The sequence below is a fragment of the Monodelphis domestica genome, chromosome 6, assembly GCF_027887165.1.
Source record: "Monodelphis domestica isolate mMonDom1 chromosome 6, mMonDom1.pri, whole genome shotgun sequence".
Taxonomy (NCBI): domain Eukaryota; kingdom Metazoa; phylum Chordata; class Mammalia; order Didelphimorphia; family Didelphidae; genus Monodelphis; species Monodelphis domestica.
In genome coordinates, this window is record NC_077232.1 from 136,894,080 (window position 1) to 136,911,671 (window position 17,592).

The 17,592-nt window shown below is 35.5% G+C and overlaps 1 protein-coding gene across 1 annotated transcript in view; it reads right to left on the reverse strand.

Annotated features, from left to right (window-relative positions):
* The window catches only part of CORIN (corin, serine peptidase), a 222,714-nt gene that overhangs the window by 18,753 nt on the left and 186,369 nt on the right, over nucleotides 1–17,592 (reverse strand). Inside the window, exons 12-16 of the mRNA XM_007496484.3 lie at nucleotides 13,106–13,251; nucleotides 5,914–6,021; nucleotides 2,958–3,071; nucleotides 1,489–1,599; nucleotides 1,015–1,144 (exon numbers count right to left, since the gene is read on the reverse strand). Coding sequence (XP_007496546.1) covers nucleotides 1,015–1,144; nucleotides 1,489–1,599; nucleotides 2,958–3,071; nucleotides 5,914–6,021; nucleotides 13,106–13,251 — 609 coding nt within the window. The remainder of the gene's footprint in view (nucleotides 1–1,014; nucleotides 1,145–1,488; nucleotides 1,600–2,957; nucleotides 3,072–5,913; nucleotides 6,022–13,105; nucleotides 13,252–17,592) is intronic.

Genomic DNA, 17,592 nt, shown 5'->3' on the forward strand with positions numbered 1-17,592 from the left:
ATTCTAGTCACACTGAGCCCACTGGCTGCTGGACAATTTCACCTGGACATCTCATAAGCATCGCAAATTCAATTTATCTGAAACAGAACAGAACTCATAATCTTTACCACCCACCTATCCCTTTCTCCAAATTTCCCTAATTATCAAGGGCATCACCATTCTCCTACTCATCCTATTTATAAATTCAGAGTCATTCTTGATTCTTTTCTCTCCCTAAACACCCACACACTAAATGCTTGCCAAATCTTGTCAGCTCACCATTCTCTCTAATTACAGCTATCATCATAATTCATTCATCCTTACCTAAACCATTATAGAAGCTTTTAGTTTCCTTTTTCTCCAATCTTTCTGCCAAACAGCTGTCAGGATGATCTTCACACAAATTTCATCAGGATACTCACCTGCTCAAAAGCCTTCAAAAGCTCCCTATTACAAATTTCGGTCAGGCATTTAAAGCCTTCCCACTTTCCACACTTAGCATTTGAGTCCATTCACAAGCTTGACTACTTGATGTTCTCCAGACTTATGCCATTTTCAACCTTGATACATTTATATTTCTCCCATGTATATGGAGTGTTTTCCCTCCTTATTTTTACCATACAGAATCCTTTTATCCTTCTTAAAAGTTCAATACAGGAGCAATTTTATTTAAAGTGTTCAAAAAGAAATTTTTAGCAACATCATAGACAAATCACCAGTTATTCCATCCAGGTCAGTGGAGAAAACAGGCTCTAATAGTTTATAAATGTGGGAGACTTTTGGTTCCAGAAATATTTCAAATTCAATTATTATTTTGCCTTTAGAATTTCTATCAAAGTCTGGTTTCAACTCTCATTAGAGCAGGTGTCTGTAATTAAAGAAACTATTCTCACCACACTCATTTTCCTCTTTCTTTGAAAAGCTTTTCTGGGTAAGTGTTCTAAAATGCTATGTGTTCATAAGAGAGATATGCCATTAATACACTCAACTAGACACTCTGAGAAATTCCACAGTGCTACAAACTACTGACCTTACCCTAAACCCATCTGCTTGCAGGCCAGTTGACTCAATGTCTCTTGCCAGTTGTCAGCACATACTTGGTAGTCAGTGGCAGATCGATGAACAGTCAGGAATGTAGAGGAGTTCGCATCTTTAGATAATGTCACTGAGAAGAGAAAGAGAAATGTTTTGACAAAACTCTATTCCTCCTCCTGCAACCAAACTATAATCTTAGTCACTATCATTTTCATAACTTAAATAACTCATGCAAGAAGGTTAAAATCTCTTTATTACTATAAAAGTGAAACTCTAAATAATTATTAATGGGGGGAAATTCCTCTACTTGGAAACAGGAGAATTAAGTCACTCTTGCAAAAGTTTTATCACAATTTAAAAAATAAGAATTTGTTCATTTAATCATGGGGAGGGGGGAAGGTATGATAATCTTTGAGCTTTAACAAATATAAGGCCATTATCACTTTTGGTGGGGGACAGAAAGGGTAGTCTTACCACAATCCCATTCATCAGAGCCGTCTAAACAATCTACTCCACCATCACACCACAAATCACGGGACACACAATCATGGTTGGCACACTCCAGCTCATCATCTTGGCAAGATGCTGGCATTGAAAGCAAGTGGAAAAAAACCTTTTATACATAAGTGTGATTATTCCTAAAATGTGCCTATTATGTTGTGAAAAGGTGATTGAGATAGCAGAAGATGGTCCTAAGTTAATCCTCAACACTCATATGTCTGATTCTATTTCTGAATAGCATAAAAACTAAAAGCAAGAAAGGCTTTGTCTTTAATCATCTCATTAATATGAAAGATTATATTTACATACGGAATAGGTACAAAGCAAATAAAGAATAGTCTTTCACCTAAATAGCAAAATGTGGAGAGAGCTTCTTCACTGGAAAATATTTTTCTCTATCAGGTACCATAAAAAACCTGAAAAATCTACCATTAGTTTTTCATTCCTTTGGTTCAACTTTTGTCTTCTACTAGGGAGCAGTAATACATTGTTAAGGGCACTTTAGCATGAATGAATTTGCTTTCTTTACTTTCAAGAGAGGCCCCCAAAATTGGAAAGCACTCAGTTCCTGGGAGAGAGAGAATGATGAAGATTTTAGAAGAGACAAAATCTACCTAGAGAAATTGCATTTTGTAGTGAAAGAGATTTGTAAGCAGGGGACATGGAATCAAATTTCTCTCCTGACTCACTAGCTATGTGACCCTCAACAAGTTCACTCATCTGTGCCTCAATTCCTTCATCTTCAAAATAGGAATGGCAATATACTATCCATCTCACGGAATTGTGATGAGGAATGAGCTTTGTAAACCCTACAGCATAACATAAATATGACTCCTATTATTTCAATATTTTTGTCTAGAGTAAGTCTTGTCTAACATCCCCTCAGGCAACTATCACTATATGCCAAACTCTGTGAAAAGGGCTGGAGAATATAAAGAAAGGCAAAAACAATAATCCCTGGTTTCAAGGGTTCCATGATCATTTTATGATTATGAAATCCAGTGGTTTAATGCACTTTGCAAAAACAAAACAAAAAAAACTACTGCTTGGGGTGAAGCAAATGTTAGCTCATTAAGATAGCAAAAGGTCGTCATTAAGACTTGATTTTTATAAAACAACCTCTGACTGGAAAACTCTTTCTACCTGACTAGGTGCCCTATAGAATGGACTCCATCAATATGAAACAAAGGAGTACTCAGTAGTAGCAGACATGAGCACTGAAATGGTTTGGGACAAGGACTAGCAGTAAAGAGACTTCACTACCCTTTGTTGAGCCTCATCAGAGATGAGCAAGCCAAGCCCATATGGCCATCTGGACAAATCATCCCAGGACTGTGAAGAGGTCCTCTGGTCAAGGGATGTGCTTTAAGATGTATTTGAGCTGAGAAGTCGAGTATTTAAGATAAGAAAGGCAATTCAGACACACTCATGTATGCACTTACAACAGTTATTTTCATCCATGTTATCAGGACAGTCTGGAAACCCATCACAAATCACTTCATGTTTGATACACAATTTGCTGACAGGACATTCCCAAAGACCCCTCTCTTTACAACCTAAAAATAGAAGACCACACTCATTACAAGAGCCATATGGGAAAAACTGAAATGGAAATATAAAGCATCTTCTTTCTAATATCAGGATGTAGAGAAACTGTACAAAATTGATACTAGAGTTTTTTTTGTTGTTTGAGTTTTCAAAGTGAGGGAGATCTAAATTGAAAATTGCCTTGAGAAATTCAGCCAGGAAAAATACCAAGGCCCTGCTACAGACAGATAAACTTCAAACCTGGCCAAGGCCCCGCTACAGATAGATAAGCTTCAGACCTTGCGCTGGAACCTGCCCAAGGTCCCTGATAAACTTCAGCACCGAGACCCCAGGTGCAAAAAGCAACTTTCCAACAAAGGTTATTCATGAAAAGTATTTAAACCCCAGCCTGTCAAAAGCAACTTGGAACTCTGATGGCAGAGGTTCCCACTGATGTGGGTATCAGTTCAATAAAGGGCCTTTTCCGTGTCTGATTACATTGCCCAAGGTCTTCCATGGTGGTGGGTGAATTCCCAGATATTCCCAGACATTGGAAATATTAAGTATCATTCAGAAGTATTTTGCTAAAGCCATGTTCTAACAGCAGGGCTGTTCCGTGTTAAGTCAACTTTGAACAAGGTTGAATATTCATAATATGATCAGAAAATGGCAAAATGCATTAACTAAGCCACTAGCACATAATGAACACAAACATGTCCATATTCAGATAAACAAAAACTAACTTTAAGGCAGAGGCTGGATACATAACCCATAATCACTGTGATTGTATCTTTTCAATAAAGCAGGTTTGTTTTACCTGATTTTAAAATTCTCATTAGCCCTCCCTATGTTAAAAAAATATTAAGCCATCAACCTGCAACATACTGAGTTGAACCTAATTTGCAAATAGTGATGGAGATACTTTAATCCTTAACAGAAAATGAAATTTTAAGTTATTTAAGTGACATCAAGTTTCAATTTCCTTTCAAAGTAGAATATCATTTTCTCAACAATCATTTCCTCATAAATCCACCTGACCTCCTAATTCTAGTGTAAGTTTTTTTCCTCCCATCCTCTGCCACCTTCCTCACCTTTGGCATTTTCTCAATATTGGAAACTCCATTGATTATTTCAGAACTTGTTTAGGCAACCTAAGATATAATTCTATCTGTAGATCAAGTTCCAGCATATTGTAACCATCTAAGATTTTATTTCTGTGAACAAATCTAGCACGTCACCCAAAAAAGCAATTTCTAGAAGAAAAGTTCAATGATTTGATTTCTTCTTTTCCATGAAGAACACAAATAAGAAAACAGTAACTTCTGAGAATTCAAAAGCACTGGATGCCCCCCCTCCAAGAGCAATATTTTCCATGGTCAATGTCAGGTCACCCTGACAGCTGTAATTTTCCAGCAGATGTAGTCTTTCATATTTATAGCTGCAGATAAGAATTCTGTTGATTGCTCATGACATTTTGACTAGCCCAAGAAGGGCAAGATCTTCCATAGAAATACATTTTAGGTAACAAGGCAATATTTTCAATACCTTAAAGGTCAGAATAACAAAAATGATTCTTCTAAAAGATAGATTGCTTCTCAGTGGTAAAAAGAGTCAATAAAAACTTTGAAAGTAGAAGAAGCAAAGCAATCCAAACTAAAGTCAGTTTTAAATGGCTACTCACTGTGTATACTGTTTTGAAAACTTTTGGTCTCTGATTTCTGCCCTGCTACAATCTAAGAGTACATAAGGTCAGAAGTTAGCAGTCAGAAATAGAAACAGGCTTGGGGTACCCTCTTGAAATTATCATTGACATTTCTGGCTAAAATGCTGGCGATTCTGAAGGTCAATAGTAGAAAGGCCAGAAAGACATTTCATCTTTTGCTGACAGAGATACTAAATTTTAATTAAAATTAGACTTTCAGGACTAAAGTGTATTTAAACCTAAATAAGTTCCAATTGATACATAGGCATTTCTTATATTTTAAAATTATGAAATTTAATGCTAAATGCATAAACAAAATGGTCCAAATTATATTAACATTCTTCTGTCTTTTAAGAGAACAAAAGCTAGCAGATAGGCAGTAGGAAATAGTGATTTAGAGGACTATCTTCAAAGTAAGAATGACCTGGATTCAAATCCCAACTCTGACACATACGGAACATTTGATCCTGATGTTGAGAAAGACTAAAGGCAAATGGAGAGGAAAATGGCAGAAGATATATAGATAGTGTCATGGAAATAACAAATGTGAAACTTGGACAGACTTTGAGAGATGATTGAGGATAGGGTAGGACCTGGTATGCATGGGGTCATGAGGAATCAGCCACAACTGAATAACAATGTTTATGTGACCCTGGGCAAATTATTTGACTTCTCAGGACCCTACCTAAGCACCTCTCTCAGAATATAAATTACATAATAAGTACCAAATTGGGCGGCAGAAGGAGCTTCTTCACTGAGAACTCCCCATACCAGTGGAATTGCAAGGTTAGATGACTCCACCCTGATCACCAAACAACAACTGGCTAGGATTCCCAAACTCTTCCCTCTAGCTACATTTGAGACCCAAATGAAGCCATTTTTTTCCCCAGAAACATTCACCATTAGAAACATCAAGTTAAAAAATTATAAACTCTCAAGTACATTGCTACACATTTCCTCTCAGATATTCAGATTCATATGTCTTTAAAAATGTTAATTTTTAAATTAACATTAGATTAAATTAAAGACATTAGAAATGTCTTTAAAAATATTAATTTCTTCCAACCTCTTCCCTGAGTTACCTACAATGAAAAAATCACAATTTCCCCAATACCCTCTGCACAACCCTTGACCTTCAAATCTAAAAAAGGGCCAGTTCAATTACATACCACAGTGCTCTTCATCGCTGTCATCTTCACAGTCAGCTTGCCCATCACACCTTCTAGATGCCAGAATGCACCTTCCTGAGCGACACTTGAAATGACTGGGGGAACACTCTATTGATAATCAACAATGTCATTGTCATTTAATATTGAATGCCAGAAAACAAGGTCATATAGTTTATATGAGAGATAGGGTGAGAGAAGTGTTTAATAATAATGTTATTAATAGATAGGACTGGCCCTAGATAAAAATGAAATAGGCTAGCTTTATTTGGGGATCCCTATGCTTTGAGGGCATGCCCAAATTAAATATTTATTAAAAGTCAAAATCACATGGTTGAAGGAGTGCACTTAGACTCAGAAAACATGGGTCCAAATCCTGGCTTTTCCACCAATTGTCTATTTTTTTATACAAGGAGGAAATCATCTGTATTTAGAGTTGCTGCATTAAATTCTTAATTTTTTTTTTGCCATGAACACAAAGAGAAACAGAGCTCACATGTATTAATGAAACAGTGATCAAACCAATCCCCTCACGGTATAGTGTGGATCAGTTAATCACTTTTAAGGTCTTAAATGTCCTGGAGTTTTTTTTTTTTTTTTGCTGCCCTTAAGTCTTCTCCACATTCAAATTACAAGAAATCTACTACAGAAACACCCTGAGATGTGTGACTTCTGTGACTTATTTTACTTTTTTGGGGTCCTCAGTATCCTTATCTGTAAAGGAGATGGACTATATGACCTCAAAAGTCTCTTCTTATTCTCAACCTATGATTCTCTAGCCATGTTCGAGAAATTCTTCTTCCATCATTTTGCTATTATTTTGTCTCCTCTATCCATATACTCAGTTTTGCCTTTTCACGATGATGCCCCTGAGTTTAACAGAACCACATGAGGCACCCATTCACTCCAATCTTTTTTTCCCCTAGAAGTATCCCCAACCCTGGCCCTTCCCCCTTCTCCTATCCTCTTCAAACCTCAGACTTTCCTTCCTTCTGGCCTTTTTTTCTCAGGAATTTGTACTCTTCTAGCTAATTGGGTAAATGTATTCATGTAAAAGATCAATAAACTTAAAATGTTGTTCTTCCTAGACAATACACTTCTTTTAAAGGGTTCCTTTAAAAAGTTGGAAAAGTTTTGAGAGAAAAAAAGACTTTTCAAATCTCTCCACTTGGCTAGCCCTGCCTCTAGACCAAAGACAAAATGAATGAAATGACACTACAGATTGCATAATGGAAAATACTTTGACTACTTTATAATAGAGGAAGGAACATGAATGATATGAAATACAAGTTTTCTGACCCTGCTGTGTTCTCTTGTTTTTCAAACTCAGGAAGACAATAGCAATAGAGCCTCCTGGACTCTTTTTTAGATGGTATTAGATAGTATTAGATGGGCTGCTCTGTCCCAGGCATACCTGGTATTCTCCATTCTTACCAGAGAAAATGTGTTTATAGGAGAATTGTGTGGAATTAGCTGGAAATGGCCTCAAACTTATATAAACCGATTCAAAGTGAAATGAGCAGAACCAGCATAACATTGTAAACAGCAACAGCAATACTGTACAATCACCAACTGAACGGCTTAGTTATTCTCAGCTATATAATGATCTAAGATATTCCTGAAGGACTCAGAATGAAAAATACTAATCACCTTCAGAGAAAGAACCAATGTTCTAAATGCAGGACAAGGCATACTTCTTTTCCTTTCTTTATTTTTTTTTTACAATGTGCCTAATATAGAGATGTATTTTGCATGTCTACATGTGTAACATATGTCAAATTGCTTGCCTTCTCAGTGAGGGGGCAGGAAAAGAAGAGAGGAAAAGAATTTGGAGTTCAAAAAATGTTTTAATGTTAAAAATTCTTTTTTATAAATAATTAGGAAAATAAAAATATTAAATTATTTTTAAATGGCCTCAAAACTCCTATTGACATTTTACTTGTTTATTTCCTTGGTAAGTCACAATAACATTTGAGTCTTGTTTTCCTCATTTGTAGATTCCTGTTCATAACTCAGTATATTATGAGTATTGAATTGGGTAATATGTAGTTAAAAGTGCTCTGAAAATATGTAAATCCATTTTTAATGGGGGGGCGGGTGTGTGTGATTGAACCTATATCAGTGTGTACGCAAGCTGACAACTCATCAATAATTTAGAGTCAGCTTCCTTGGAGCACCAAGAAGTACAGGGATTTTGCCTATAACTTATTTCACCTTTGACCACACAGCCAATGAATGTCCAAGTCAGGACATATAACCAAGACTCATTCTCTATCCACTCTCCTGGGTTAACTCTCCTTTGTACCTTATACAGATATAAATTGGGCAATATGGCATGGTGGAAAGAATACTGCAATCAGAATTCAGAGGACTAGGTTTGAATCCTGCTTTAATATTTCCTAGCTCTGTGACACAAGGCAAGCCATTTAATCTCTCTGGCTTTGGCTCTGTCCTCTGAAAACTAGAGCTAATCATTTTTCTTACCTAATCTGTAGGGCTATGACTAGAAAAGTGTTTCAAAAACCTTCCAGTAATATAAGAATATAAGATAAACAAAAGCCACAAGGATTTATCTGACGCACCAAGAGAACTAGCAAAAGTATTAAAATGAAAATCATAATTTCTATGCATTAATATCCAACATTTTTACCCAGAGAATAGCCCTACAGTTTGACTTTTATTATTTTTATTTCAGTCCTAACTAGTTTGGTTATCTGAGCGCCTCATGCAAGTAGAAAGTTGGTTATGGATGCCACCAATTGTCATAAAATACAAGTGACTAGAAAGGAGAAGACAGAATCTACTTACATATCTCAGCAGGTTGACAGTATCCATATTACAACATAGTATAATACTTGGAAAAAATAATAAAGCCTTTGAATTATCAATTAACAATTGATTAAATGTGTGGTCCACTATCCAATTAATCAGCAAGCACATGAGAACCAGGCACTGGGTTATAAATAGGATAACTGAAACAATCCACTGACATATTTTCATATAATATGATCTTTTAAAACAATGGTGGTTAGATACCCACTGACTAGGGAATGAATAAATATAATTGTAAATGATTTCAAAATAAGAAATAGCAAATAAGAATCCAGATATACTTGGGAAAATATATGAATAGAAGCTGGGTTAAGTAAGCAGAACCAGGAGAACAAAAATACACAATAACTAGAACAATATAAACATGACCTAGAAAAAAAAATTTTTAATAGATTTCCCTCTTCTTTTTTTAAAAGGTAGTAGAATGTGGGCATAGAATGTTGTAAAGTCTGTCTGTTAGTTTTGCTGACTGCTTTTTTAACTTTTTAAATGGATGTCTGGAAGAAAGGCTGGAAAGAGAAGGTAAAAAATATATATTCAGAAATGAATGTTATAAAAATGAAAGATATAAAATTAAAATTTTAAAAGCTTTTCCCAAAACTGGTGCTATCATTTCCCAATTGATAAATGGTCAAAAGATATGCACAGGTGATTTTCAGAAGAATCAAAGCTATCCAGTCATGAAAAAAGTACACTAGGTCACCATCAATTAGAGAAATGTAAATTACAACAACTCTGAGGTATCAGTTCACAGTTATCACGTTGATTAACATGATATAAAAAGAAAATAAATAGTTCTGGAGGGGATGTGGAGGAAAAGGTACAATACCCAACTGTTGGTGGACTTGTAAACTAGTCCAACCAATCTGTAGAAGAATTTGGAACTATGTATGAAGAGCTATAGAACTGTGTATACCCTTTGACTCAGCAACACCACTATGAGGTCTGTATCTCAATGAGATCAAAGAAGAGGGGAAAGGACTAATATGTACAAAAAAACATTTATAGTAGCTCTTTGTGTGATCACAAAGAACTGGAAGTTGAGGGGATATCTATTGATTGGGGAATAACGAAACAAATTTTGATACATGGTTGCGATGAAATATTATTGTCCTAAAAGAACTGATGAGCAGGATGGTTTCAGAAAAGCCTAGGAATATTTGTAAGAATCGATGCAGAGTGAAGTGAGCAGAACCAGGAGAATATTATACACAGTCAACAGCAGCATTGTAATGATGATCAAGTGAAGACTTAAGTTACTCTGATCAATACAACAAGATAATTCTAAAGGACTTCAAGCACTTATAATCTAGTATTGCACATATGCAGTTCTGTGTTTTATAAGTGAGAATGCCATTATAGTAAAGGAGAGATCCAGATAAAGTGCTGTAAGTTTGGTAGGGAAAAAGAACTTTCATCTAGGGAAATGCAGGAAGGATTCATAGAATATGGGACATTTAAACCAGACCATGAATGATAAGAATTTCAACAGAAGAGGATATGTAGGGAACATGTTCCAGGCATGGGACAGAATCTGAGAAAATGCAGAAAAGTACTAGAGGGAAGGAAAAAATAAGAGAACAGCTAATATTCCATTTTTATTGATACATATTGTATACAAAAGGAAGTAGAATGAAATAAAACCAAAAATAAAGGATGGAGCCAGGCTGTGAAACACAATCACTGTCTAGGAAAGGTGCCCACATTTTAGCTTTTAAGAAATGTGAAGATAAAAGGGTAGAAGGGGAAATCTATCTCTGTTCTATGGCAGAAACAAAGAAGAAAGAAATAGAACACAACAGCTTACCTTCCCAGAGATTACGTTCTAGGCTAGATAATAGAAGATGAGGTTTAGAATTGCATTAAACTTGGTGGAAAATGTGGCAGAAGGGTCAAAGAAGGGAATGTTCCAGGTCTGCCTTCCAGAAAAGTGAGCTGTCTAAAATGGGAATGTGGAAAATTCTTGACTTTACTATATAATGATAGTAGAAGAACTTGTATGCTCTTCACAAGGACAAGTAAAAGGAGAAAGAAGGATGAACAGAAAAAGAATGTGGGTCCATTTGTCAAGGATATTACAGAAGGAATTCTTGCTTTGAACAAGAGGGATTGAACAAGAAAGCTACTGAGTAGTCACTGTATTATAATATTTCATAATTCCTTTCAAATTACTTCAGATCACAATGTTCCAAATTACATTAATGGTAACCAATAATCTTCCTTTGACTTTACATATGATTTAAGTAGATATACATATATATAAACCAAAAGTCGTTCAGAAACAAGTCTAATGAATAAGATTGCAATCAAGGTAAACCAAAGTCACAGATTGTAGTCCTGATTAGCTAGAGGCCCTAGGATGAGTTCCGATTCCAGGGCAAATGCTGTTTTACCATCCTTGCTTATCCTGAGGTATTAATTATAGACAGAAGGAGGATCAGAGATCTACAGGTGAACCTCAGTGCTCATACTGGGGCAATGTTCAGAGACCCTGGGAATAAAATAAAAGGAGGATTACTTCTAATAAAATACTGCTTTTCTCTTTAAAATAATAATGTGATAAGAATGGAAGTTATGTAATTCATAATAAAGTAATCCTAACAAAAAATAAATAAAACGGATGTTCCTAACTAAAATGCAGTTCCCCTGCTTCAGGTAGAAGAATGGATTCTCACTTCCTTCTCCCATAAGAAAGCTCCAAGGAGGCAGTCTGGCAGAGTATTAGATTCTATGCCAGAGGAACTGGGGTCAAATCCTTATTTCTGCCACTTAATACCTACCATCCTTTTAATCTTTCTCCTCTACAATTTCCTCATCTATAAAATGCACCATTTGGAATAAATGGCCTCTGAGATCCCTTCTAGGTCTAAATCTATGATCTTAGGGTCCACTTTCTCAAACGCTATTCAGGAAAAGAGAAGAGTAATCCTTCCTGCCCTACAATTTGGGTGAGAAAATCAACTATCCATTATGCATCCCATGAGTAAGAAGGGGTTTCCTTACCCTCCTGAGGTCATCATGACTAATCCACCCAAGAGATTATGGGGGATTCCATCCCTGGAAATTTGTTCAGAGCTCAGTTTTATATTAATAAATGTTCATATTCAGGTGTTTGCATCATGGATGCCAGCATCTTTTTTCATTTTTACCAGTACCACTAAAAATTTTAATGTTTAACAGAGAAACACAAATCAAAATAATTCTGAGCCACCACCTCACACCTAGCAAATTGGCAAATATGACAGTAAAGGAAAATAATAAATGTTGGAGGGGGTGTGGCAAAATTGGAACATTAATACATTGCTGGTAGAGTTGTGAATTGATCCAACCATTTTGGAAGGCAATCTGGAATTTGCCCAAAGGGCTTTAAAAGACATCATGCCCTTTGATCCAGCCATACCACTGCTGGGTTTGTACCTCAAAGAGATTTTAAAAAGCTGTACAAAAGCGTTTATAGCTATGTTCTTTGTGGTAGCAAAAAATTGGAATATGAGGGGGTATCCCTTAATTGATGAATGGCTGAAAAAAATTGTGGTATATGATGGTAATGGAATACTATTGTGCTATATGGAATGATGAACTACTTGATTTCTATATGACCTGGAAAGACCTCCATAAACTGATGTGGAGTGAAATGAGCAGAACCAGGAGAACATTGTACACTGTAACAGAAACATTGTGGTCCGATCAAATGGAGTAGATTTTGCTACTAATAGCAATACAATGATCAAGAACAATCTCATGGAACTTATGAAAAAGAATGCTGTCCACATCTAGAGAAGGAACTATAGCAGTAGAAATGCAGAAGAAAAACATATGATTTATCACTTATTTATATAGGTGTATGATTTGTTTTTTTTTAATCACTTTATTATAAGTATAAATAATATGGAAATAGGTTTTGAGTAACAGGACAGGTATAAACCAGTGGAATTGCTTGTCAGCTCTGGGACAGGGGAGGGAAGAGGGGAGGGATCATGTAACCATGGAAAAATATTCTTAAAAAAATAAAACAAAATAAAATAACATGAAAAAAGAGTCAAAAGAAGAAGAAGAAAAAGAAGACATAAGAGGAGCTAGAACCAGGTCTGGAGACAAGAGGTTCTGGGTATAAATCTGGCCAAAGGCACTTCCTAGTTCTGTAACCCTGGGAAAGTCACTCAATCCTCATTTACCTAGCCATTGCCACTCTTCTGTCTTTGAACTAATACTAACACAGAGAATAAGAATTTAAAAAAATAAAATAATGAGGATGACAGAAATAAAGAGAAGAAACAAGACCTTAAAGAACCTGACATGCACTAACCTTTCCAATACCACCACCAACAACAAAAACAACAATAATAACAATAATAACAATAACCTTCTACATCTTCATCAGGCATCAGGCAGGTTTGATTTTCTGAACTTTCCTCTGGAAACTGAGTACAATCTGTGTCTTCAGGCCACTGAAGACCCACAATCCCAAGCACAGACTCACAGCGTTCTTTGGAATGCTCACACAGTGTCCTACAAAGGTAAACAAAAGTCAGATGCCAGAAACATTTTTGAGGATTTCACATTTGGCAAATCATCAAACATCAATCTATGGCATTTGCTGGCCAAAATGCTATTTTTCCTGAAAGTCTCTGTTCCAACTCACTTCACTGTCAGAAATTCTGATACCAGACTTAGAAATAGTCTGGAAAACACAGGATTGAGAATTCTTCCTCCCCACTATCCCCAGCATACCTCCTCGAGGCATTCCCCTCTATCACTCTCTTCCAGGTATGGATAAATGTAGATTCATGTCTCCAAATAAGGGAGCATTCCAACCCCTTTTGTATAGTCCATCGTCCAGTGAAATTAAGGACAAACATGAAAGAGTACTCTAGTGGAAAGAGCTAGGAATCAAGAGACTTGGGTTCCATTCTAATAATTCATTATGTGGCATTGGGTAATTAACTTCATCCCAACAGACATGAGTATTTTCCATTGGAAAATATGGAGGCTGGATTAAATAGGGATTGTTAACCTTTGTTTGTGTCATAGACCTTTTTTTGGCAGGCTGATGAAACCTATAAACCTTTTAACAATAATTTTTTTCTAATGGATAAAACAAAATACAGAGAATTAGAAAGGAAACCTATTATATGGCAATGCAATTATTAGCACAGTTTTTTTTTTAAGTTTTTAGGCTCCAGGTTAAGAAATACTGGATTAGTCTTTAAGAACCCTAGCATTGCTAACAATATTCAAATCTTTGACTATCTGGCTATTATTCAAACAACTTCCATACTCCCAGGCTACTCAGTTAGATTAATCCCATAATTATAGTCCTTTCATCAGTAGGGCCTGAGCTTTGACTCACCAAGAAAAGGCTTACACCTGAGACAATGTAAGTTCTCCTCTATGCCAATGACAACCTCTCATAGTCTAAAGCCAAATTTATTTAAAGGAACTTTATTCCCAAACACTAAATGAAAGAATCATTACAGGTCAGAATGGTTTCCATTGCTTATTATTACAGAACAAAACTATTTTTCTTTCTATATAATATTTCCTTAAGTATATTAAGAATAAACAAATGATCTCATAGACCTGGAATTAGCAGGTTTAGAGTTTAGCCCTGCCACTCTTACCACATGACCTTGAATAATTTAACTTCTCTGGGCTGCAGATAATTTTTCTTAAAAAAAAAAAAAGGAACAGGTTTAACTAGATGACTTCTAGTTCTAACATGTTATGCCTACAAAATTAATTCACAAACTACAAAAAAGCAACAAGAATTCAAATTTTAAACTCATTCTCTCTAAGGGTTCTATTTTAAAGTAAATTTTGTTGGTTCAAATCACACTTTATGTTGATAAATAAGGATTCAATCTATAACAACCCTCATTAAATCATGTAACAAATGGTTTCCTTTGTAAACATTTCTCATTTCTAAAGAAAATTCAGTTATTTCTGAGATTTCTAAGATGCAAGTTAATCCATATAATAGATAATATATATTAATTTGATCACAGTCAGTTAATCTGTATTTATTAAGTACCTTCTATGTACCAGGCACTATGCTAACCTTGAGATACAAAGAAAGGCAAAGAAACAGTCCTTCCTTGAGATTTAGATCTTAGATCTGGCCAGGTCTTTGAAGGTCAACTATTCAATTCGCCTTATTGTACAGATGTCCTAAGAAATTAAAGCTCAGAGAGAGTATGACTTGACCAATGAAACCCAAGGAACAGAACCAGAGTTGCTCTAAATTCTGCATTCTTTCCACAGCACTCTTTCTCTACTAGTCCAAAAATAAATGCATGAATACTAAATTTTCATTAATATAGACACAATCTAAGATCTTTCAGAAAAAATAGCTGCTTGGAAAAGTCTTTAAAATTTTGACAAGTTCAAAGCATTGAAGTAAAAAAAAAAATAGACCAAGATGTATGATAAACCCAAAACATGGTTAATTATCCTCTGGGAGAAATTTTTTTAAAAATATATGCTTTAAAGGAGTAAAGATCTGTTAGTTGTTCCAAAGACAAAAGGCAAATGTTTTTTCAAGACCCATAGAGCAAAAATGAACATATCCCTTTGTAGAGTCAAAAAGGAGAAAGTTCATTAAAATAAAATAATAAAGCTTTTTCAAAGCTTTTTAAAGATTCACAATGGCATAAAGCCAAACTTCATGACTTCATAAGAAATTCCTTTAAAAGCAACCACTTGAGAATTTTCTGACTGAGGGAAATGAAAATCATACTATTTATTTTATTTTCTGCAACATATTTGAAACTGGCTTATAATGGTTTATAAGAAATTCAATAGTTTTAGGGGTAAATTACTACATCCTGTTCTAAAAAACAATGGTTATATCTGACAAGAAGAATTTTAAAATTAACACTGATTCCATACCATCTATTGAAATACTATCTGAGTTCAAATCCTAGCTCTTCTATTTACTATCTGTGAGAACTCAAGCAAGTGACTTAACTTCCTTTGGCCTCTGTTGAACTAGATGATCTCTAAATATAATAGCAGATGATTATGAATGGGACTGAATATTTAAATTCCCAAATCAACATCTATGTCTCCTATTAAGAATGAGATAAAATCTACAAATGTCTGAAATTAAAGTCTAGTGAAGACAGGACAAAGGACAGGCACTGATAAGTACAAATATATATTTAAAAACACCATATACAGGAACTTCCTTCCAAAATTGGATACCTGAATGGGACGTAATCCGCCCAACTCTCACTATATAAATACTCCAGCTAAACCCTGAAGTTCTCACCAGACCACATAATGATAAACTGAATGAGAAACTATAGTAAGTGTTTAGTCTTCTCGTATGACCAGAGAGAGGCAAGGATATGTGTAGCTTGCAAGGCTCTATGCCCAGAAGCAATAAGAATGAAGAGTTCCCCTGCGAAATCCTCTAAAAGATTAAGAAGCTCTGGGACACAGCAGTGTACAGCCAGAAAAAGTGTTTCTTAAGACAGAGTCTTAGATAAGTAAGGGAGCTTGGGATCTAGAAGTCTAACCATCCAAGCCCATGTGCTTGCTCCTTTTTAAAGTCCTGAGGATTTAGAGATGCTAATTCAGCTTAACTATAGATTTTAAACTATTTGGAATTAATGCTATGTAGAAATAGGTCTAAATGGGGGAGGGGAAGGACGGTGAAAGAGTGTAAGAGAGGGAGGGAGAGGGAGAGGGAGGGGGGGGGGAGAGAGAGAGAGAGAGAGAGAGAGAGAGAGAGAGAGAGAGAGAGAGAGAGAGAGAGAGAGAGAGAGAGAGAGAGAGAGAGAGAGAGAGAGAGAGAGAGAGAGAGAGAGAGAGAGAGAGAGAGAGAGAGAGAGATGAAGAAAGTGGAGAAAGCTAAATATTCTAACAGGGAGAAGCTATTAGCAAATCAGTTAATTAAGGTCATGCTCACACAAATAAATTTGTTTGAATAGAAGACTCCTTAATTAACTTATAATCATTTAAATATGTGGAGTGGAAGAATGGATTGTGCCACTTGAATTATTGGGGGAAATGTGTGTACTGTATTTTGGTTCTTTATCTTTAAAGTAAATACCCTTTTGTAAAAGCTAATCCTATGTCAAATAATTAAATAAACCTAAGACCCTAAGAATAGAGCATACAGCTGGTGGGGGCTTGAGAAGATGACAGAGAACAGAGACTCCACATTGCAGAATGCCACAAGGAATAAGCCATAACCGGTACAACTCTGAGAAAGTGAGGACAAAGCCAACCAAGTTACAGAAGGAAATGTGGTGTGAAGTGAGGGAGATTAGCAAAATTGCAATCCTATATAATTAGAAGGATGAAGTTAGGAAAGGAGTAGGCTGGAGGAGGAATTCTCTTTTGGAAAAGTAAAATATCAATCATAACAATTTTGTGTGCATTTTTAAACAAGTAACTACTCTCACTGATCAAGGCATATTTAATCACTATTCTTAAAAGATGAAGAAAAATAAGATTTAAAAAGTTACTCCAATATATTGCATGGAAGATATATAAAACTTAACTATTACTCAAGTGTAATAAAAAGGGCAATAAATATAATTCTCTTTAGTTGATGTTCCACTGGATTCCCAGAGGCAGACTGAGGTTAAAACTCAAGTGGGGAGAGGTGGTGACACCTAAGTGCACTGATGACTTTCTGCCTGAATTTATCCCCTAGGGATATCATTACTAATGCTTTCATTGGTGGATATTTAATAAAATTTTCAAAATTTTATTTTACAAGACAATATTAAATTTTATTGTACCAGTATTTCTCTTAAATTCTCTCAACCATTCTGTAATTTTACACTTTCCTAACCCACTTTGTATGTATTTATAACACTCAACTAATTGAAATTTGCC